The 24,043-nt window shown below is 43.7% G+C and overlaps 1 protein-coding gene and 1 long non-coding RNA gene across 5 annotated transcripts in view; one reads left to right on the forward strand and one right to left on the reverse strand.

Moving 5' to 3' along the window:
• Nucleotides 1-24,043, forward strand: part of LOC118385576 (multiple C2 and transmembrane domain-containing protein 1-like) — a 54,724-nt gene that overhangs the window by 8,122 nt on the left and 22,559 nt on the right. For 2 of the 4 annotated variants that reach the window (XM_052521349.1, XM_052521350.1), the window contains exon 1: nt 12,306-14,453. The exons of 1 other annotated variant lie outside the window; for it this stretch is intronic. In XM_052521349.1, coding sequence (XP_052377309.1) covers nt 14,345-14,453 — 109 coding nt within the window. In that variant the 5' untranslated portion in view covers nt 12,306-14,344. Of the gene's footprint in view, nt 1-12,305; nt 14,454-16,258; nt 16,417-24,043 lie in introns of those variants that run through there. One more of the 4 variants, XM_052521351.1, reaches the window with a different exon arrangement.
• Nucleotides 5,660-6,304, reverse strand: LOC118385428 (uncharacterized). The gene is made up of 3 exons (XR_004826026.2): nt 6,157-6,304; nt 5,950-6,056; nt 5,660-5,788 (listed from the first exon to the last, which is right to left on the reverse strand). It is a non-coding gene; the product is annotated as an uncharacterized LOC118385428 (long non-coding RNA).

Consider the following 24,043-nt stretch of genomic DNA (forward strand, 5'->3'; position numbering starts at 1 on the left):
GAACCAGACTTGTGGAGGTCTACAATGTTTTTTCTGAGGTCTTGGCTGATTTCTTTTTGATTTTCCCATGATGTCAAGCAAAGAGGCACTGAGTTTGAAGTTAGGCCTTGAAATACATCCACAGGTACACCTCCAATTGATTCAAATGATGTCAATTAGCCTATCAGAAGCTTCTAAAGCCATGACATAATTTTCTGGAATTTTCCAAGTTGTTTAAAGGCACAGTCAACTTAGTGTATGTAAACTTCTGACCCACTGGAATTGTGATACAGTGAATTATAAGTGAAATAATCTGTCTGTAAACAATTGTTGGAAAAATGACTTGTGTCCTGCACAAAGTAGATGTCCTTACCGACTTGCCAAAACTTTGTTAACAAGACATTTGTGGAGTGGTTGAACAACAAGTTTTAATGACTCCAACCTAAGTGTATGTAAACGTCCGACTTCAACTGTACGTACGCGTTCTTGAGTTTTTCCTTTCAGTGATGGGTTCATTCTATTTAGGAGCCTAAACCAATCAAAAGGTAGGGCCACATTTGTAGGAAGATAACAGAATCCACTTTGTTTATTACAACTGCATCTAGCGGCTATCGTTCTATGAACCAAGTGTACATTTTCTCTTGTGACCCCACTTTCACATGGGGTCGTGATATGATATGATAGCTTAAGTATATTTTCACAAGTGCAACGTGACTGTAGAAGAGACAGGTTGGAATGTCAATTCTCATCAAATTAATGGGAAGTTTGACTGAAGTACTGGACACACTTTTTAAATGTGTGTTTTAATTTGGTGATAAAATGCGGTAGGTGATTGTTTGTTTGCGGGATTTGGAATTTGCTCTCTGGGCCTGCCGCATAGGCAGAGTTTTCCCTTCAAACATATGAAATGGTTAAAAATGGAAACACTTTGCCTTCCCGGCACGAGGGCTGCTGAAGTGCACCTACTGCCAACAACTCGAAAATATATATATATATTTTTTTTTTTTCATGTATCGTTGTTTTTTTTTACAGAAATGTTTGGTGATTGACTAGGAATGCCTTGGAGATGGACCATTATTCGATCGCAAATGTGGATGAAATAGTGACCACTGCTGCAGTTGGAAACGTGAATCCAAAACATAATTTGTCACCTTGTCGACACATTTATGAGCTATTTATTGTCATTTCTAAAGTGACATTGAATTGTGTTTGGTTGTCAACTCAGACACATATCAACTTTTAAAGGAGATTTATATTCTGCTTGGATGGTTCCGTCTGTGCCACCGACTTAGTTTGGTTTTAATTACAGTATTCAGTTTGTCTTCAAATTAGTAATAGTTATGTTGGATTCACGTCTCCATCTCAACCAAAAATCGCATTTAAGAGACTAAATCAAATCAAACATAAAATGCACTTTAAATAATGTCCTATTCTTTAACGTAGATTTTAGGTTGAGACAGAGGCGTAAACATATAAATGATTCATTTTGTAGACAAACTGGAATTAAAGCCAGACTAAATCAGTGGCACAGATGGAACTATCCAATCAGATGATACATCTCCTTCAAATGTTGATATTTGGTTGCGTTGACAACCAAACACAATTCGTAAGCCCTAGGCCTACGTGTTGTCTTATTTGGTCGATTCCTCGGTTGAATTGAAACGATAGCTGTTGATTTGCAAACGCGACATCGGCCTTAATAGCATCATTGATGATATATGCGCGGAATAACTTTGATAGCAACAGTGAATCTATTTAGTTTTTAAGTGGACATCTCTCAACAATCATTCTCACGATAGCACATTGGTAGTCAGTGACAAATATTATCGCTAAGCAGGGCGTGGTAAATAAAACCCTGGAACTGAAAGGGTAGCTGTAGATAGATCAATTCTCCAGTAGGAGGTGCTGCCCATCCTATATATTTTTTTCCCAGATAGTGGATATAACATTGAAGATCTGACATTGTTCTATGTGCAAATTCAACATAATTATTTCAAGGTTTGTCTTTGGTAACTATTGATGACATAATCCCGTGGTTGGAATTTCACCCTCAAAACAACAGTTTATGTTGATAACTTTTTCTCAAATCCAATGTATTTTCCTCATAGATTTCACATCGCACAACGTTTGTGCCCAGTGGCTTTTTCCAATTTCCCTTGCCTTGTGCAGAACCACCAGCTTGATTTCCCAAGTGTGATTGTGTTTTAGTATCCATTACAGAAATGCACGACTGTTTGCCAGAATGTACTGCGATCGAAGGGAGAGACAGAGAGCAGCAGGAGAAGAAGAGAGTTTATGGATAGAGGAACAGAATGAGAAAGGGAGAGAGAGATGAGAGAGAGAGAGAGAGAGAGAGAGAGAGAGAGAGAGAGAGAGAGAGAGAGAGAGAGAGAGAGAGAGAGAGAGAGAGAGAGAGAGAGAGAGAGAGAGAGAAGGTTTATGAGAGGGACAAAGGGAGTCTAATTTGACCAAATGTGTTTTTGCAGACTGAGCCATATCCATTACATCCGAACACTACAGGCTGTCGGAATTCCTGATCTAGATATATAATCCTACATTTGTATTATATTCTAGACAAGTTTTGCATTGTACCGGAGAGAGGGAGGGAAGGAGATAGGGATTATGGAGAGAGAGAGAGAGAGAGATCATGTAGAGAGAGATAGAACGAGTAATAGAGAGACGGGGAGTATTTATGGAGAAAGAGAGGTGTGTGTGTGTTTCGGAGTGAGGATGACAGAGAGCGTTAAAAATTCCTGTACCACAGGGACATTTTCCGGCAGATTACCTGTCTGAGCCTGCACAGGGGCCCACCTTTCAAAATACTTTGAAAAGGGAAAATAGGGAAATAGGGGTGGATTCTTCAGCAGGTGTCATCACGTTACAACAGAGAGCCTTTGGCTACCAATAGGGCTCTGGTCAAAAGTAGTGCCCTATGTAGGGAATAGGGAGCCATTTGGGACAGACACTATGTGTTTATGTTCCAAACTGTTTCCTTGCAGTAGGAGGAACATGACCCAAGACACTGATCTGAGGTTAAGATTGCTTTTTACGTGCGTGCGTGTGTCCCCTAGTGATGCGTGGGTTGACTCATAACCCGCGGTCCCTGCGGTTATAGCCGCGGAGCGGGTGGGTTTAGGGTGGATAAAACTGGGGTGGATAAATATGATTTATTTCTTTCAGCGTCTTGAGAGAATGGGAACGCGCAGTTACTGTCTGTAGAGGTGCTATCTTTATCAGAATCATAAACCTGATAGTTGAGGTTGTGTTCTTAGCGATTGCAGGCGGGTGCAGGTGAACAAGCAGCTAACCTGTGCTCCACACATATGTTTGTACATAAACTCAGCAAAAAAAGAAACATCCTCTCACTGTCAACCACGTTTATTTTAAGCAAACTTAGTGTCAACATTTATATGAACATAAGGTTCAACAACTGAGACATAAACTGAACAAGTTCCACAGTGACTACCAGAAGTGGAATAATGTGTCCCTGATCAAAGGGGAGGTCAAAATCAAAAGTAACAGTCAGTATCTGGTGTGGCCACCAGCTGCATTAAGTACTGCAGTGCATCTCCTCATGGACTGCACCAGATTTGCCAGTTCTTGCTGTGAGTTGTTACCCCACTCTTCCACCAAGGCACCTGCAAGTTCCTGGACATTTCTGGGGGGAATGGCCCTAGCCCTCACCCTCCGATCCAACAGGTCCCAGACGTGCTCAATGGGATTGAGATCCGGGCTCTTCGCTGGCAATGGCAGAACACTGACCTTCCTGTCTTGCAGGAAATCACGCACCGAATGAGCAGTATGGCTGGTGGCATTGTCATGCTGGAGGGTCATGTCAGGATGAGCCTGCAGGAAGGGTACCACATGAGGGAGGAGGATTTCTTCCCTGTAAAGATCAGCGTTGAGATCGCCTGCAATGACAACAAGCTCAGTCCGATGATGCTGTGACTCACCGCCCCAGACCGCGACTCGTCAGAGAAGAGCACTTTTTGCCAGTCCTGTCTGGACCAGCGACGGTGGGTTTGTGCTCATAGGCGACGTTGTTTCCGGTGATGTCTGGTGAGGACCTGCCTTACAACAGGCCTACAAGCCCTCAGTCCAGCCTCTCTCAGCCTATTGCGGACAGTCTGAGTACTGATGGAGGGATTGTACTTTCCTGGTGTAACTCGGGCAGTTGTTGTTGCCATCCTGTACCTGTTCCGCAGGTGTGATGTTCAGATGTACCAATCCTGTGCAGGTGTTGTTACACGTGGTCTGCCACTGCGAGGATGATGTCCTGTCCGTCCTGTCTCCCTGTAGCGCTGTCTTAGGCTTCTCACAGTACAGACATTAAAATTTATTGCCCTGGCCCCATCTGCAGTCCTCACCCCTCCTCCTTGCAGCATGCCTAAGGCACATTCAAGGAGATGAGCAGGGATCCTATCCTGGGTATCATTCTTTTGGTGTTTTTCAGAGTCAGTACAATGGACTCTTTAGTGTCCTAAGTTTTCGTAACTGTGACCTTAATTGCCTACCGTCTGACAGCTGTTAGTGTCTTAACGACCGTTCCACAGGTGCATGTTCATTAATTGTTTATGGTTCATTGAACAAGCATGGGTAACAGTGTTTAAACCCTTTACAATGAAGATCTGTGAAGTCATTTGGATTATTCAAATGATCTTTGAAGGACAGGGTCCTGAAAAAGGGACGTTTAATTTTATGTGTGTGTGTTTGCACGCATGTGTGTAAGAGGCCTGTCATGCCAAATAATGTCCCCCAGCCAAATAGTGTCCACCTCTGCGTCACAATAGGATTCGATAAACTCTAAGCGTCCGTTGCTATATCAACGGTGTGATGACCTAATTATTAGAATTTTGGAGATCATTACAGCCTTAATTACGTTCTTTTCATCATCGCTATGTAAACAAGGCTGATTTCCGCCGCAATTTTGCTATTTAAACAAGTTTTGTTTAGCTAATGGAATTAAAACATGACTTCAAACTACTTTTTGGTACCTTGTTAACACTACAACATGGAATCCATGTCTTAAACATGGCTGCGTTTCGTAAATGTAGAAGAAAAAGTGTAATCTGCTTGACACGTTAAAGTTACTAATATTACAGATCACAGTCAGCTAATTTCCACTCCATTCATATGCAAATCGGTTTGATTCGTACACTGGCTTGTCTGGCTGTCATGTTTATATTTTCACCTGCCCATCCCTTCTCTACACTGAAATAACAGCATTTCAGTAGTCCTCTGTTACGATTTAAAAAAATTAAATAAAAAAGAAGCTCGTTAGCACACCCTTGTGGTTGAGTATATATGTATCTATTGTAGGTCATAGGATACAGCAGTGAGTAATGTGGAACAAATAAATACCATCAAAGGATACCTTACAAGTTACAATAATTAACACCTTGTGAAACGGCTGTGAAAACCATCATGGCAATATTTCAGAGTGGAATACATAAACGTTGATCGTTTTTGGAACAGTTGTGTCATTCATTTATTCTCACAGATTTTTTTTGTGCACTCATAGACTAAAATACTGAATTCTGGTGTGTGGAATATAGAGGAGATGGTTGATGTGTGGGTGGGAGGTTCTGCCTGTCACTTGTTCTCAATAGCCAGCCTGTCTCAGAACGGGGACTTGAAGAGGGAGACTCTCTTCAAGTCCCCGCTAGTGCTTTTACTTAATCTGTGTATTTCACATATTATGTGCCCAGTATGATAGAACAAAACACTTTCTTAGCAGATATTGACAACATGACAACAACAGTAGCTGTAGATGATGTAACATCTGGGTGTTGGGCAGAACCCCTAGGTCCTGGAGAACAGGAGCAGATTTAAAGGGGACAGGGTAAGAGACAGAGACGTAAACAAGCAAACACACAGGTTACACTTTACTGTGAGAAAAACTGATGGATTAGTGCAGTGTTATAAATGGTAGATATGTACTTTTCAACACTTTTGGAAGGTATAGCCTACCTCAAGCTGGTCCTCCTCTGACTTAGAGCACAGAGAATCAGACTGATCCGAACTCACTTGTTCTGGTGGATGGGATACTTCCTGGGGGGCTCGGACAGTCGATGGTCCTAAAGTCATTTGGAGAGGTAAATTGAAGAGGTACATTTTTATAAGCATAACTACAATTTCTTGCTTTCTCAAATATCAACCAAAGGTTAATTAATGTACTTTGTCTATTGGGCTTCACTGAAGTGTAGGGCGTCAGGGCTTTCGGTGGTCGACCGTCCAACTGCTCCAACTGTAGAAGATTGTTGGCTTCCACCGAGGTAACCCTAGATAGACAAAGAGAGAAATGTCAGTGTAAAGGAAACTGAAACTAGCTTCAGGTTATTTTTATTGTCTGCGATTTTTTTAATATTCACTTTAACAGATGGTGAAATAACAGCGAGGTTTCCCAGGTCTCGCCTTCCTTTCGTCTTTCTTCCAAACCAAGTCATTTGCCCAGATGCACTTGGTCCAAGCACCCTTTTTAATGGGTTCATTTAGAGTTAAGCACGTACTCCTCCTTTACTGACCTTAATGGGTATTTCCTTGCCCACACACACATTCTATAATATTGAACTCTGCTGTGGTCAATTGGGACACTTACCGAATTGGGACACTTACCGATCACTTACCAGCATCACTACTCTGGACAGTTCTGACTTAGAATATGTGGACAACTACAAATACCTAGGTGTCTGGTTAGACTGTAAACTTCTCCTTCCAGACTCACATTAAACATCTCCAATCCAAAATGAAATCTAGAATCAGCTTCCTATTTCGCAACAAACCTCCTTCACTCATGCTGCCAAACACCCTCGTAAAATTGACCATCCTGCCGATCCTCGACTTCAGTGATGTCATTTACAAAATAGCCTCCAACACTCTACTCAACAAATTGGATGCAGTCTATCACAGTGCCATCCGTTTTGTCACCAAAGCCCCATATACTATCCACCACTGCGACCTGTACGCTCTCGTTGGTTGGCCTTTCGCTTCATACTCGACGCCAAACCCACTGGCTCCAGGTCATCTACAAGTCTCTGCTAGATAAAGCCCCGCCTTATCTCAGCTCACTGGTCACCATAGCAGCACACACCTGTAGGTATATCTCACTGGTCACCCCCAAAGCCAATTCTTCCTTTGGCCACCTTTCCTTCCAGTTCTCTGCTGCCAATGACTGGAACGAACCTCATCCCCATACTGTATTTATTTATTTATCTTGCTCCTTTGCACCCCAGTATCTCTACTTGCACATTCATCTTCTGCACATTCTACCATTCCAGTGATTAATTGCTATATTGTAATTACTTCGTCACCATGGACTATGTATTGCCTTACCTCTCTTATCCTACCTCATTTGCACTCACTGTATATAGACTTTTCTACTGTATTATTGACTGTAAGTTTGTTTTACTCCATGTGTAACTCTGTGTTGTTGTATGTGTCGAACTGCTTTGCTTTATCGTGGCCAGGTCGCAGTTGCAAATAAGAACTTGTATACCTGGTTAAATAAAGGTGAAATATTATTATATTTTAAATCATGTGCCTTGATGAAACAACTTTGATGGGCTTCAACTCTGGTGCCACAGTCTTTGACCTCTCAAACTTCTGGCTTGCTAGATAGGGTACTGAGCTGCAAAAAGTGACAAATTGGAAACTTGCGTGCTCTCTGATATGACACTCATTGAAATCATAAACATTTCAGATATAATAGAATGTGACTGATAAACAAAAGGTTATTTCACTTGCCCAGCTGTCCACCTCCTTTACAATTCCCCGTCAGAAGAAGCGTAGGTTGATTTTTGGCAATCGTGCTTCACTCCAAAATAGCCAGCATGCATCTCGGTCAGCACGGCCTCCTTCTCCTCCTTAGTAAAAATCACCCTCCTGCCTGGCTGGCCATCCTTCCCCCTTAGGTACACATGATTGTCTGGAATGACCATAATTGCTTACACCTATCAATTTGATTGATCAGGTTTAACTGATACTGTAGCTAGACACCTCAATATGACCGACATATAACTATATCAGTGGAGGCTGCTGAGGGGAGGACGGCTCATAATAATGTCTGGAATGGAGTCAATTGAATGGTAGTTATCAACCACATGGAAACCACCTGTTTGATACCATTCCATTTACTCCATTCCAGACATTATTATGAGCCATCCTCTCCTCAGCAGCCTCCACTGAACTCTATGTATAGCTAGCAACTAGCTAACGTTAGATGGAAAATGGTTGTTGAAAAATGGTTGTATGTAGCTAAATCCGTACAATTATCTCATATAAATTAACTGCTCAACGTTATTGTGAATTTCTCTGAATGTTGCGCTTCTTTTCGAGATCAGTGGTGTTTTCATAGTACTTCGCCTGGTTGGAAAGATAAAAGAAAATGTCCTCGAGGTATGCCACTGAAGTGCAAGCCACATACAAACAGAAAGCCGCGTTAACAGTTACAGTAGCTTGCTAGCTAGTGTTAGCTGAATAAAACTGTCTGGCAGCTACTGTAGCTGGCTAGCTGACTAGGCAGGCTGAGGTATATAAGTACGGTAGCAAGCAACGTCAATCTAAAAACAGCTTCAATGATTTATTCCTATTTAACAATATTAACAATAAAGACAAGTACAAGGTAAAGAAAGTGTTCTCTTTCCAGTCTCTTTCCGTCAAAAGCATCGACCTTGGAGAGAAATTGTGAGGTCATAATTTTGCAGACTGAGCGAACATTTATGCGGTGAACTAGAACTGTCCGCATCCTCTTTCCTTCGCGACAGCTACGAGGTAAAATAGAGCCAAGCAACCAGCATAGCAACGAGCGCTTTGGTTCATTACATAATCCAGTCAGAATGTTGCAAATTCTAGCACCAGCCCTGGCAACAGCCCTAGCAACAGCCCCAGGAACAGCCCTAGCGACAGAAGCTAGAACTCATCGAATCCCATTGTGACGCAGAGGGGAGTAAGCAAGTGAGGCAGGTACACGGACCAAAACAAACCACATGGCTGTTCTGTGTTCTGCTTTTAATTATGAAAACCTGCAAACTTGTAGAAGAAATCATGTCACGCGATTTGTGACCAAAATCAAACAGTGTGTATCTGTATTGTTGTTCTACTACACACACATTAAATAAATTATATCTCCTCTGCCAAGGTACAATGCATTTGAAAATAATCAGACCCCTTTACTTTTCCCACGTTGATACGTTACATGTTTACTCTAAAATAGATTCAAATGGCACATTTTCCTCATCAATCTACACACAATAGCCCATAATGACAAAGAGAAAACAAGTGTTATGTAATTTTAGCAAATTTATAAAAAACATTAAAAAAAAAACATAAATGCCTAATTTACACAAGTATTCAGACCCTTTGCTATGAGAGTCAGGATTGTGTCGAGGCACATATTTGGGGAAGGGTAACACAAAATGTCTGCAGCATTGAACGTCCCCAAAAACACAGTGGCCTCCATCGTGTTTATATGGAAGCAGTTTGGAACCACCAAGACTGGCCGCCGGGCCAAACTGAGCAATCGGGGAGAAGAGCCATGGTCAGGAAGGTGACCAAGAATCCGATGGTCACTCTGACAGAGCTCCAGAGTTCCTCTGTAGAGATGGGAGAACCTTACAGAAGGACAACCATCTCTGTAGCACTCCATCAATCAGGCCTTTATGTTAGAGTGGCCCGACAGAAGCCACTCCTCAGTAGAAGGCACATGGGAGCCCGCTTGGAGTTTGCCAAAAGGCAACAAAAGACTCTCACATCATGAAAAACAAGTTTCTCTGGTCTGATAAAATCAATATTTAACTCTTTGGCCTGAATGCCTGGCGTCACGTCTGGAGGAAACCTGGCACCATCCCTACTGTGAAGCATGGTGGAGGCAGCATCAGGGTGTGGGAGTGTTTTTCACTGGCAGGGACTGGGAGACTAGTCAGGTTTGAGGGAAAGATGAATGGAGCAAAGTATAGAGAGATCCTGGATGACAAACTGCTCCAGAGCACTCAGGACCTCAGACTGGGGTGAAGGTTCATTGGGACAATGACCCTAAGCAAACTGCCAAGATGACGCAGGAGTGGCTTCGGGACAAGTCTCTGAATGTCCTTGAATGGCCCAACCAGAGCCCGGACATGAACCCGATCGAACATCTCTGGAGAGAACTGAAAATAGCTGTGCAGTGACCCTCCCCATTCAACATGACAGAACTTGACAGGATCTGCAGAGAAGAATGGGAGATACTCCCCAAATACATGCGTGCCAAACTTGTAGTGTCATACCTAAGAAGACTCGAGGCTATAATTGCTGCCAAAGGTGCTTCAACAAATTGATTGTAGGCTAATTTTTAATTGTAGGCTAATTTTGCTGGGAGGCAATGAGGAGATTCGGGAACTTTCCCCCACGGGATTTCCATTGCGTTTCCATAGTTTTAGTTGAGCTCGATTGGCCATTTTACCTCATTTATTTAAAAAAAATGTAAATCCATTGCATGAGCCACATCAGTTAACATCATTTTAATTAACATTCTACATTTCCATGGAAATTATTGCATCGCAATTCTAGTCAGCCATTAGTTTACAAGTCAAATTGCCAGGGTTACAGGTTCCAAGCCTGTTCTATTCATTCTATTTCTATGTGTGCTTCTGTTGCATTGTGGGGCCCTTGCCTAGGCAACCGAAGACGCGTTTGTTTCAGCAAGGAGCAACAAAGTTTCAACACAGTGTTAATAGGGCCAGAACAATACCAGTATCGTGATACTCGTTAGTATCGTGGCAAGGAAACAAAACACAAAACGGATTTAACTTCTTTAGGAAAGCAGCCTTAATGTTGGAAACAAAAATAATTATGTTGTCATCCAGAGTCACATTTATTTATTTTCCTATAGCATACAATAATTTACATCAGCAGGTTTTAAAAGGACAAAAGAGTTTGTCCTGGTTTGTGTTTTCATTTTTGCCATAGAAAAAATAATGCGATACTGGTATCATCACAGCCCTAGTTATTAAGAGTCCATGTTACCTAAGAAACAGACTCAACCGTACAAATGCTCGGCCATCCTGTCTTCTGTCAGCTGTTTGTTTAAAAAAATATGTATATACAGTACCAATCAAAGGTTTGGGCACATCTACTCTGGGTTTTTCTTTATTTTTACTATTTTCGACATTGTAGAGTAATAGTGAAGACATCAAAACTATGAAATAGCACATATGGAATCATGTAGTAACCAACAAATTGTTAAACAATTCTTCAAAGTAGCCACCCTTCGTTCATGGGAGCTTTGCACACTCTTGGTATTTAACGCTGAGCTGTATTCAATGAACAACATTCTCACATAGGTGTTCCTTTTGTCCAGGTGTGAAAGGGCAGTGTGGAGTGCAATAGAGATTGCATCATCTGTGGATCTGGTGGGACGGAATGCAAATGATTGTTGATCTAGGGTTTCGGGGATAATGGTGTTGATGTGAGCCATGACCAGCCTTTCAAAGCACTTCATGGCTACAGACGTGAGTGCTACGGGTCGTAGTCATTTAGGCAGGTTACTTTAGTGTTCTTGGGCACAGAGACTATGGTGCTTGAAACATGTTGGTATTACAAACTCAGACAGGGAGAGGATAAAAATGTCAGTGAAGACACTTGCCAACTGTTCAGGGCGTGCTCTGAGTACACATCCTGGTAATCCATCTGGCCCTGCGGCCTTGTGGATGTTAACATGTTTAAAGGTCTAACTCACATCAGCGATGGAGAACGTGATCACACAGTCATCTGGAACAGCTGGTGCTCTCATGCATGGTTCAGTGTTGCTTGCCCCGAAATGAGCATAGAAGGCATTTAGCTTGTCTGGTAAGTTTGCATCACTCGGCAGCTCGCAGCTGGGTTTCCCTTTGTAATCCATGATAGTTTGCAAGTCCTGCCATATCCGATGAGTATAGTAGGATTCAATCTTAGTCCTCATTTGATAAAAAAATATATATATGTATTTATATAGCCCTTCGTACATCAGCTGATATCTCAAAGTGCTGTACAGAAACCCAGCCTAAAACCCCAAACAGCAAGCAATGCAGGTGTAGAAGCACGGTGGCTAGGAAAAACTCCCTAGAAAGGCCAAAACCTAGGAAGAAACCTAGAGAGGAACCAGGCTATGTGGGGTGGCCAGTCCTCTTCTGGCTGTGCCGGGTGGAGATTATAACAGAACATGGCCAAGATGTTCAAATGTTCATAAATAACCAGCATGGTCGAATAATAATAAGGCAGAACAGTTGAAACTGGAGCAGCAGCATGGTCAGGTGGACTGGGGACAGCAAGGAGTCATCATGTCAGGTAGTCCTGGGGCATGGTCCTAGGGCTCAGGTCCTCCGAGAGAGAGAAAGAAAGAGAGAAGGAGAGAATTAGAGAACGCACAGTTAGATTGTCACAGGACACCGAATAGGACAGGAGAAGTACTCCAGATATAACAAACTGATCCTAGCCCCCCGACACATAAACTACTGCAGCATAAATACTGGAGGCTGAGACAGGAGGGGTCAGGAGACACTGTGGCCCCATCCGAGGACACCACCGGACAGGGCCAAACAGGAAGGATATAACCCCACCCACTTTGCCAAAGCACAGCCCCCACACCACTAGAGGGATATCTTCAACCACCAACTTACCATCCTGAGACAAGGCTGAGTATAGCCCACAAAGATCTCCGACATGGCACAACCCAAGGGGGTTGATTTGATGCTTTGCCTGTTTGATGGCTCATCGTACGTCATAACGGGATTTCTTGTAAGCGTCCGGATTAGTGTCCCGCATTTTGAAAGCGGGAGTTATAGCTCTTCATCGGATGAATCCTGGAACATGTTCCAGCTTGTGCTAGCGAAACCGTCTTTTAGCTTAGCATCCGCTTCAACAGACCACTTCTTTATTGAGCACGTCACTGGTACTTCCTGTTTGAGTGTTTGCTTGTAAGCAAAGCACGTTTGAGTAGTTAGCGAGGTAACTTTGATCAACTCTGAGTTAAATTTGGAATACGAAAGTGGCTCACATTTAGCCAGCTAAATTTCTATAGCAACGAATTCTTCAGAACTAAAGTGTTCCAGGCTGGCAAACTCACGACTAATTCCACTTAACTCCAGTTTCCCTGAATTATATGACTGAGGTACTAGGTGAGGACCAATGCAATCACATTCCCTGCCCTTCATTTGAGGAAGACAACTATTTTATTAATGAAACATTTTTTTTGTGTGTAAAAGAAATACCAATGTTAAAATACACTGAGTGTACAAAACATTAGGAACACCTTCCTAATATTGAGTTGCACACCTTTTTGCCCTCAGAACAGGTGTCGAAAGTGTTCCACAGGGATGCTGTCCCATGTTGACTCCTAAACTTCCCACAATTGTGTCAAGTTGGCTTGATGTCCTTTGAGTGGTGGACCATTCTTGATACACACGGGAAACTGTTGAGCTTGAAAAACCCAACATCGTTGCAGTTCTTGACACACTCAAACTGGTGCACCTGGCACCTACTACCATACCCCGTTCAAAGGCACTTACATCTTTTGTCTTGCTCCTTCACCCTCTGAAGGGCACACATATACAATCCATGTGTATAAAAATCCTTCACTTCATCTACACTGATTGAAGTGGATTTAACAAGTGACAACAATAAGGGACCATAGCTTTCACCTGGATTCACCTGGTCAGTCTATTTCATGAATAAAAGCAGGTGTTCCTATTGTGTATATAACATTACACGTTTAGGAATGACGGAATGCATTTGAAACATCCCACAATACAAACACTTTTGTATGACTTAATGAACATATATCGATATGAGTGGGTAAAACGCTGCTTGTGCATTGACAAGCAAAGCACACCGAAGACGGCATTACCGATAAGCATTCAAACAAAGACAAGACTTCTAAAAGCGTATTTCACATCGTAGCGTGATGAATTTGCAAGATTTATTTTCTTTCATTTTTTATTTCTGCGCAAATTAAAATGTGCCACTGACTTGCCCATGGATTGACGATCCAGCATTGTCTCAATGAAGAGGTCGACATTCGACTAGCCTCTGGCATCACTTTGAAAGGGAACAATCTGAGTCTCTGCTTCATTCTCTTACCATGGAATTGCCCTAATGTCTTAATGTCACCTAACACAGTATAAAATCACTGAAGAAAACACTGCTGTCTAATCATTTAAAACAGAGCCTGTTTGTTGAAGCGTAAATCCATCTTAGAGCTGTAGTTTAATTTATTGTAAATAATGTGAAGTAAATAATACTGTTTTGTATTCTGTAGAACCCTATTACCATCTTATTGATCTGTGTGAGACTTTAATAAATGTGTGTGTGTGCGCGAACGTGCGCGTGTGTGTGTTTTAAGCCCACAGTCTAATCAATGCTTATCTTGGAATTCAGATCGACATGCACAGTAAACAAGACTGCACTTAAGAATGGCCACCAAAAATGCAGTAGATGGAGAGGCTGCCTTTTCAAAGATGAAAACGGTTAGTATGTTGACCGAAGTGTGTGTGCTGGACAACACATTGGGTGTAAACGCTGACACAGTTACAGTCAGCACTTCCTGCTGTTGCTGTATGAGCTCAATCCGTTTCCGTGTGTGTGTGTGTGTGTCAGTACTATTTGCATAATGAGTGTGGGCTACATTGTTTTCTGTTCCTGTGTAGGCAGAGGGTTGGTAGACAAATAGCATGGTTGTCTGTTTGTAGTTAGAAGGAGGGTTGGTAGGCAAATAGCATGGTTGTCTGTTTGTAGTTAGAAGGAGGGTTGGTAAGCAAATAGCATGGTTGTCTGTTTGTAGTTAGAAGGAGGGTTGGTAGGCAAATAGCATGGTTGTCTGTTTGTAGTTAGAAGGAGGGTTGGTAGGCAAATAGCGTAGTTTTGGAGGTAGTTGGTCGATAAAAATGTGCATAGTTTAGTGGAATTCAATTGGTGCGTTTGTACAGTATATTTGTTACGTATCTTATGTATCACACGCGTACAGCATACAGTTACAGAGCCTTTGAGCGGAAAATCTGTCAGACATCGCGGGAGCTGCGGCTACAGCATCTCAAACAGCAAATGCATATTCCGTGTTCGCGTACAAGTCGGAACTAGGAAACTCTGACATTTTCCACTTGCTAACACCTACATAAGAGTGTCAAAACCCACAAAACCTACCACGGTAGTTATTATATTTGATGACACCTACATAAGAGTGTCAAAACCCACCACGGTAGTTATTTTATTCATTGACACCTACATAAGAGTGTCAAAACCCACAAAACCCACCACGTTAGTTATTTTATTCATTGACACCTACATAAGAGTGTCACAACCTACCACACAAGGCAAAACATTTCGTAACACCATAGCCTACCTGTCAAGAGTGCGTTTATGTTATAGAACATTTTCATATAACATGGACCATGTTAAATTATCATTGTAATTGTGCACACATTGATCTCAGACATGCACCTACCCCAATGCTCTGTTGCTGATGACTGGGATGAATGCAGGAGCAGATTTCAGCAGCAGGACAAGACACCCTCTTTGTGACTGATGACTGATATAAGGGCATGTACGTGATAGGCCTATCTGGCTTATATAACTCTGATGGTCATAATGCTTCATGACAGTGTCATAAAGTGTATTTGATCACGCTCTCCGCAAGGCCGCAGGGCCAGACGGATTATGTCTTCTGTTGTTTGTTTGATTGGTTCCTGGCTTGACTCCTGTCATTGGTTGGTTCCAACTGCAGCGTACACAGACACATGACTGAACAACCGAGAGTTGTCGGACCGCCTCAGCGGTTACATAACTGGCTTAGCACCTGTCAATCAAGAGGCATCCGCTCCAGGGATTATAGCCAGAAGCTAAGACTTCACTTCTCCTCTCCCTCCCACTCGTTCTCCTCCTTCTTCTCTTTGTCATCCCTTCATTCAGCTTAGTATGTTTTCCCCTTAGTCCTCTGAGCTCTCCCGTCTTTACTGTCATTAAATGCCTTTCTATCACTCTCTCCCTCTTGTTCTGTTTCTGCCTCTAACGCCCTCCATCTACCTTGGCTCTCTCTCAGAGGACACAGGCTATGCTGGTGCAGAGAGTGAGTCTGGCCCTGTCTGTCTGAGGGGGCAGTATGTGTGTGTGTGTCTCAGATGAGGTCAGGGACTGAGCGGATGTGAGGATGAATTTAGGAGAGAGGCGGTGGCTGTTTTCTGGATGAGTGGAGCTTGTCGTCCCTAAGTGGTGCCTTTGGCAGTCCCCTCTTTTTCTCTCTCTTTCCCTCTTTCTTCCTGTGCCAGTCTCTCCCCTCTGTTCCCCTTTTATCTCTCATTCCCTCCCAGTCTCCACAACCATCTCTCCCTCCTCCTCTCTCTCTCTCACTTCATGAATGAGGGTTTGGAATTGGCGTTTCAAGGGTTACGGGACGAGTCACATCATCTGACCTCAATATGCGGATGACTACAATCGGTGAGCTTCCTCCTACCCCCTGCCTCCTACCCCCTGTTTCCCCATGCCACCTAACCCTTTGCTTCCCCATGCTATGGTTTTCAAGGGTTTCGTTGTTTGAATGTGTTACTGTTGGTGGCTCTACTAAATTGTGGCTTATAGTATTGCTCTATCTTGCACACAGTCCTTCTGCTGGCTGGATAGGTTCTCTAGTGGATACCTGTCTTGTCATCATGAGGTTTTGACCAGATGTAGCAGTCGGACGTGTGTTTTGTCTTGTGTCCTGTCTAGTGTAAATATAGTTTTATTGTTTTTTTCTGTATATATTTGTACATATTTTAATCTCACTTTCAAACTAGAGCTGAATATACTCTCCTGCAACCCGCATCACCCAAGTTTGAAAAACATGTAGCCAGCTAATAGCTACAGATGCAGTTGCCATTGCTAGCGGTCTTCTGATAACTGACATCAACCCAGAGCATATCAGACTGCTCTTTCTCTACCACATCTGTACCGCAAGCTCTGAACCTTTACACCGGTGTGTAGCTGCAATGTGGCTACTCCTGTAACGTCTCTGTCCCAAAACAAGCAACAGTTAGCCTTGTGCCCATCTCCCGACTAGCCGAAGAGGCCCAACAATACCTCTTTTGTGGCCTGGACCCTTTACTGCCGATCCATGACTGTGTGTGTGGTTTCAACAGGTGACATGATCCATCTGCTGGCCAAGGTGAGCTTTCTGCTGTGTCTCCAGCTCACCCAGCGTACTAGAGCTGCATACTCCTGGGCTACAATTACCCGGGCCACGACCGGTCTGTCGATGTCACCGCAAGAAGAGGAATAAACAGACTCACCCCATCGCGGCGTCCCCCAAAGGTTAGCTCTCTAGCCCTGCTATCTCCCTGCTTGCTAATTCGGCCTGACAGCTAGCCCGGGCCTCGAACTGTTAGCTTGGGCACAGGCCTGCTAACCATCTGAATCACCGCATCCCAAACACTCTGAACCCATTTACTTTCTATCTATCTTTGATTTTTATTTTGGTTATACCTTCCGGAAACCTGCCTCACCCACTGTGATAACTGGTTTCTATCACTTTTAATTTTATTTTATTTTTATGACACACTCAAGAACCTACAGGCTAACCAGAAGCTACAAGATTTAGTCATTAGTTAGTTAGTTTTTTTTAAAACCTGGATCTCGCCAGCCCAGTTCCCTGCCCATCCACCGCTGCCCCCTGGACACTGATCTCTTGGCTACATATGCACGCTGGACTGTCCATTAATCACGGTACCCCATTCTGCTTGTTTGTTTATCTGTCGGCCCAGTTGCCTAACGCCATTTTACCTGCTGTTTAATGTGCTAGCTGATTAGCCTCGCCTACTGTTTTTACTAGCTTTCCCAATTCAACACCTGTGATTACTGTATGCCTCGCTTATGTCTCTCCCAAATGTCAATATGCCTTGTATACTGTTGTTCAGGTTAGTTATCATTGTTTTAACAATGGAGCCCCTAGATCCACTCTGCATACCCCTGTTACCTCCTTTGTCCCACCCCCCACACATGTGGTGACCTCACCCATTACAACCAGCATGTCCAGAGATACAATCATCATCACCCAGTGCCTGGGCTTACCTCAGCTGTACCCACACCCCACCATACCCCTGTCTAATCATTATGCCCTGAATATATTCTACCATGCCCAGAAACCTGCTCCTCTTATCCTCTGAACGGTAGGCGACCAGTTTTGATAGCCTTTAGCCGCACCCTCATACTACTCCTTCTCTGTTCCGCGGGTGATGTGGAGGTAAACCCAGGCCCCATGTCCCCAGGTACCCTCATTTGTTGACTTCTTGATCGAAAAAGTCTTGGTTTTATGCATGTCAACACAAGCCTCCTCCCTAAGTTTGTTTTACTCACTGCTTTAGCACACTCTGCTAACCCTGATGTCCTTGCCGTGTCTGAATCCTGGCTCAGGAAGGCCACCAAAAATTCAGAGATTTCCATACCCAACTATAACATCTTCCGTCAAGATAGAACTGCCAAAGGGGCTGCAGTCTACTGCAGAGATAGCCTGCAAAGTTGTCATAACAGGTCCATACCCAAACAGTTTGAACTACTAATGAAAATTACTCTCCAGAAACAAGTCTCTCACTGTTGCCGCCTGCTAGAACTCAGCTCCCAGCTGTGCCCTGGACACCATTTGTGAATTTCGCCCCCATCTAGCTTCAGAGTTTGTTCTGTTAGGTGACCTAAACTGGGATATTAACACCCCGGCAGTCCTACAATCTAAGCTAGATGCCCTCAATCTCACTCAAATCATCAAGGAACCCACCAGGTACAACCCTAACTCTGTAAACAAGGGCACCCTCATAACGTCATCCTGACCAACTGGCCCTCCAAATAACCTCCGCTGTCTTCAACCAGGATCTTGATCACTGCCTCATCGCCTGTATCCGCCACGGAGCCGCAGTCAAACGACCACCCCTCATCACTGCCATCAAACGCTCCCTAAAACACTTCTGTGAGCAGGCCTTTCTAATCGACCTGGCCCGTGTATCCTGGAAGGACATTGACCTCATTTCAGTTGAGGATGCCTGGTCATTCTTTTAACTTCCTCACCATTTTAGATAAGCATGCTCCGTTCAAAAATGCAGAACCAAGAACAGATACAGCCCTTGGTTCACTCCAGACCTGACTTCGACCAGCACAAAAACATCCTGTGGCGGACTGCAATAGCATCGAATAGCCCCGTGATATGCAACTGTTCAGGGAAGTCAGGAACCAATACACGCAGTCAGTCAGGAAAGCTAAGGCCAGCTTCTTCAGGCAGAAGTTTGCATCCTGTAGCTCCAACTCCAAAAAGTTCTGGGACACTGAAGTCCATGGAGAACAAGAGCACCTCCTCCCAGCTGCCCACTGCACTGAGGCTAGAAACACGGTCTCCACCGATAAATCCATGATTATCGAAAACTTCAATAAGCACTTCTCAACGGCTGGCCATGCCTTCCGCCTGGCTACTCCAACCTCGGCCAACAGCTCCGCCCCCCCCGTAGTTCCTCACCCAAGCCTCTCCAGGTTCTCCTTTACCCAAATCCAGATAGCAGATGTTCTGAAAGAGCTGCAAAACCTGGACCCGTACAAATCAGCTGGGCTTGACAATCTGGACCCGCTATTTCTGAAACTATCTGCCGCCAAACCCCTATTACCAGCCTGTTCAACCTCTCTTTCATATGTCTGAGATCCCCAAGGATTGGAAAGCTGCCGCAGTCATCCCCCTCTTCAAGGGGAACACCCTGGACCCAAACTGCTATAGACCTATATCCATCCTGCCCTGCCTAAAAGCCAAGTCAACAAACAGGACACTGACCATCTCGAATCCCACCGTACCTTCTCCGCTGTGCAATCTGGTTTCGAGCCGGTCACGGGTGCACCTCAGCCACACTCAAGGTACTAAACGATATCATAACCGCCATCGATAAAAGACAGTACTGTGCAGCCGTCTTCATCGACCTCGCCAAGGCTTTCGACTCTGTCAATCACCAAATTCTTATCGGCAGACTCAACAGCCTCGGTTTTCGGATGACTGCCTTGCCTGGTTCACCAATTACTTTGCAGACAGAGTTCAGTGTGTCAAATCGGAGGGCATGCTGTCCGGTCCTCTGGCAGTCTCTATGGGGGTGCCACAGGGTTCAATTCTCGGGCCGACTCTTTTCTCTGTATATATCAATGATGTTGCTCTTGCTGCGGGCGATTCCCTGATCCACCTCTACGCAGGACACCATTCTATATACTTTCGGCCCGTCATTGGACACTGTGCTATCAAACCTCCAAACGAGCTTCAATGCCATACAGCACTCCTTCCGTGGCCTCCAACTGCTCTTAAACGCGAGTAAAACCAAATGCATGCTTTTCAACCGATCGCTGCCTGCACCCGCATGCCCGACTAGCATCACCACCCTGGATGGTTCCGACCTTGAATATGTGGACATCTATAAGTACCTAGGTGTCTGGCTAGACTGCAAACTCTCCTTCCAGACTCACATCAAACATCTCCAATCAAAAATCAAATCCAGAGTCGGCTTTCTATTCCGCAACAAAGCCTCCTTCACTCACGCTGCCAAGCTTACCCTGTAAAACTGACTATTGATCCTCACTTCGGCGATGTCATCTACAAAATTGCTTCCAACACTCTACTTATCAAACTGGATGCAGTCTATCACAGTGCCATCCGTTTTGTCACCAAAGCACCTTATACCACCCACCACTCGACTTGTATGCTCTAGTCGGCTGGCCCTCACTACATACTCGCCAGACCCACTGGCTCCAGGTCATCTACAAGTCCATGCTAGGTAAAGCTCCGCCTTATCTCAGTTCACTGGTCACGATGGCAACACCCATCCGTAGCACACGCTCCAGCAGGTGTATCTCACTGATCATCCTAAAGCCAACACCTCATTTGGCCGCCTTTCGTTCCAGTACTCTGCTGCCTGTGACAAACGAATTGCAAAAATCCTGAAGAGACTTTTATCTCCCTCACCAACTTCAAACATCTATCCGAGCAGCTAAATCGCTGCAGCTGTACATAAATGGTCAGCTCACCCTTTTTCACCTACCTCATTCCCATACTGTTTTTATACTGTTTTTATTTATTTACTTTTCTGCTCTTTTGCAATATCTCTACCTGTACATGCCCATCTGATCATTTATCACTCCAGTGTTAATCTGCAAAATTGTATTATTCGCCTACCTCCTCATGCCTTTTGCACACATTGTATATAGACTGCCCATTTTTTCTAAGTTATTGACTTGCTAATTGTTTACTCCATGTGTAACTCTGTGTTGTCTGTTCACACTGCTATGCTTTATCTTGACCAGGTCGCAGTTTCAAATGAGAACTTGTTCTCAACTAGCCTACCTGGTTAAATAAAGGTGAAAAAAAAAAAAAAAAAAAAATGATACCAGTGTGAAATGTTTTTGTGTGTGTGTGTGTACCTCTGACAGGTTCCGCGACAAGTTTGAAAACATGTGGGATATCCAGATGCAGTTTGTGTGTGTGTGTGTGTGTGTGTGTGTGTGTGTGTGTGTGTGTGTGTGTGTGTGTGTGTGTGTGTGTGTGTGTGTGTGCGTGTGTGTGTGTGTGTGTGTGTGTGTGTGACTCAGTGGGTGACTCACACTCTCAGGAGATGACTTGATCTGACAGCTGTCTCGGTCAGGGAGAAATCACATCAAAGTGAATGAATCATGTTGGTACACATGTCTCCCTCGGTTCCCTAACTGGTTTCATCACACATGTCTGTGCTGGGATGAAGGAGATATGTAATTCTTCTCATGTTTGAGGATTATCGCTATGCAAGCATGGTTTCTGTGTCACTTGACACTCTAACATATGTTTAATTGAAAGGTATACTGCACTTCAAAGTGATTATATTATTCTGTGACTGTGCTCTGTAACATATGCTGAATGTGGTAATTTACAGTATATGCTTTTAATCAATGTACAGTAATATGTGGCCCGTACAAAAACCAAACCCTCAATTCTGAAGGTGGAAATTGCCAGCAACATGCTCCAACCAACCCGTCTGAACCAAATGTGTTTTACTGTAGTTTGTTTGAAGTGCAACACAACAACGCTAATCAAGAGGAACTCGCTAGAATTCATTCTTCCTTCAAGGCTGTGTTCTGTTGTTCCAAAAACAGGCTGCTATATGACCTAGTTATTGCTCAGAACTGCTATGTTGCTGTTTCCCATTTTAAATATTTGGGAGTCAATATATTTGCTTCCTTAGATAAAACCATTGCCGGAAACTTTAACGCTCAAATTGTAAGATTGTAAGATGGCGCCGGAGGGGAGGGCCGCCGTCTTATCGGCTCTTAACCAACCATGCTATTTTTTTCTTTTTTTTTGCGTTATCCGTAACTTGTTTTGTACATAATGTTGCTTCTACTATCTCCTATAACTGAATAGAACTGCGAGTGCTCACCTCAGAGTAGACAAAGAGTTTTTCTTCAATGAGTCGGACGGTAGGGAGATACTGCAGAAATCCAACCAGGCCCATCATTGGGCACCATAGTCCCTGTGTCCAAGAACACTAAGGTAACCTGCCTAAATGACCCGTAGCACTCACGTCTGTAGCCATGAAATGCTTAAATGTTGGTCATGGCTCCCAACAACATAGAAACTCTAGACCCACTCCAATTCGATGATTGTGGACAACAGGAAAAGGAGGACAGCGCGCGCCCTCATTCTCATCGACAGGGCTGTAGTCAAGGAGGTTGAGAGCTTCAAGTTCCTTGGTGTCCACATCACCAACAAACTAACATGGTCCAAGGACACCAAGACACAAGAGGGCACGACAAAACCTATTCCCCCTCAGGAGACTGAAAAGATTTGTCATGGGTCCTCAGATCCTCAAAAGGTTTTATAGCTGCACCATCGTGAGCATCCTGACTGGTTGCATCACTGCCTGGTATGGCAACTGCTCGGCCTCCGATCGCAAGGCACTGCAGACGGTAGTGCGTACGGCTCAGTACATCACCAAGGACAAGCTTCCTGCCTTCCAGGACCTCTATATCAAGGAACGCCCTAAAAATGGTCAGACTCCAGCCACCCTAGTCATAGACTGTTCTCTCTGCAACCGCACGGCAAGCGGTACCGGAGAGCCAAGTCTACGTCCAAGAGGCTTCTAAACAGATTCTACCCCATGACATAAGACTCCTGAACATCTAATCAAATGGCCTTCTAGGCTATTTGCATACAAGGTAATATGTACATGAGTACCTACATGTACATACTACCTCAATTAGCCGGTGCCCCCGCACATTGACTCTGTACCCCCTGTATATAGCCTCCACATTGTTATTTACCCTTTACTTATTTGTTGTTATCTCTTACTTTTTTTTTAGGTTGTTTCTTAAAACTGCATTGTTGGTTAATTAAGGGCTTGTAAGTAAGCATTTCACAGTCATTTCACCTGTTGTATTCCGCGCATGTGACAAAGCAAATTTGATTTGATTTGAAATCAATTCAATCTAACCTCAGTAGATACAATAATATCCCAGTTGCTTTAACAGGCAGAATATCAATTGTCAAAATGACTATATTGCCGCGGCTGAATTTCTGTAGTTCAATGCTTCCCTGGTCTCCCCCTACTGGTTATTGGGATACGTTTCATAGTGTGGTTTCAAAATGTATATGGCAAGGTATATGATCACGGATAAATGTACAAAGAGGGAAAGATTTTGGACTATCCGTACCGAACTTTTAAGATTGTATTTCCAGGCACTAGCATTCTTTTGTCCCCTAGCTGAGTATAGAGAGAAACATGGTGTCCCCTATTGCCCTGGAAGAGGTGGTCTTCACTGATATGTCCCTTAAACAATGTCAACTACACTTTGGTAGTATTACTGCTCACACTATTTCTATTTGGTACAAACATTTTTTACTATATAACTGGGAATGAAAATGGCATGCCCATGCTGCAGAATTTCACAATAATACCTTGCGATCTGGAGGGCGGCCTTTTGCATCCCACCAATGGGCCAAATGTGGAATCGGTTCCCTTGCCGATAATCATGGACAGTAATGGTTTGAGAACATTCCAAGATTCGCAAAATACATACACGTTATCAGGAAACAACTTTTTTCACCCTA

Source organism: Oncorhynchus keta, chromosome 6, assembly GCF_023373465.1.
Source record: "Oncorhynchus keta strain PuntledgeMale-10-30-2019 chromosome 6, Oket_V2, whole genome shotgun sequence".
In the NCBI taxonomy this organism is placed as follows: Eukaryota; Metazoa; Chordata; class Actinopteri; order Salmoniformes; family Salmonidae; genus Oncorhynchus; species Oncorhynchus keta.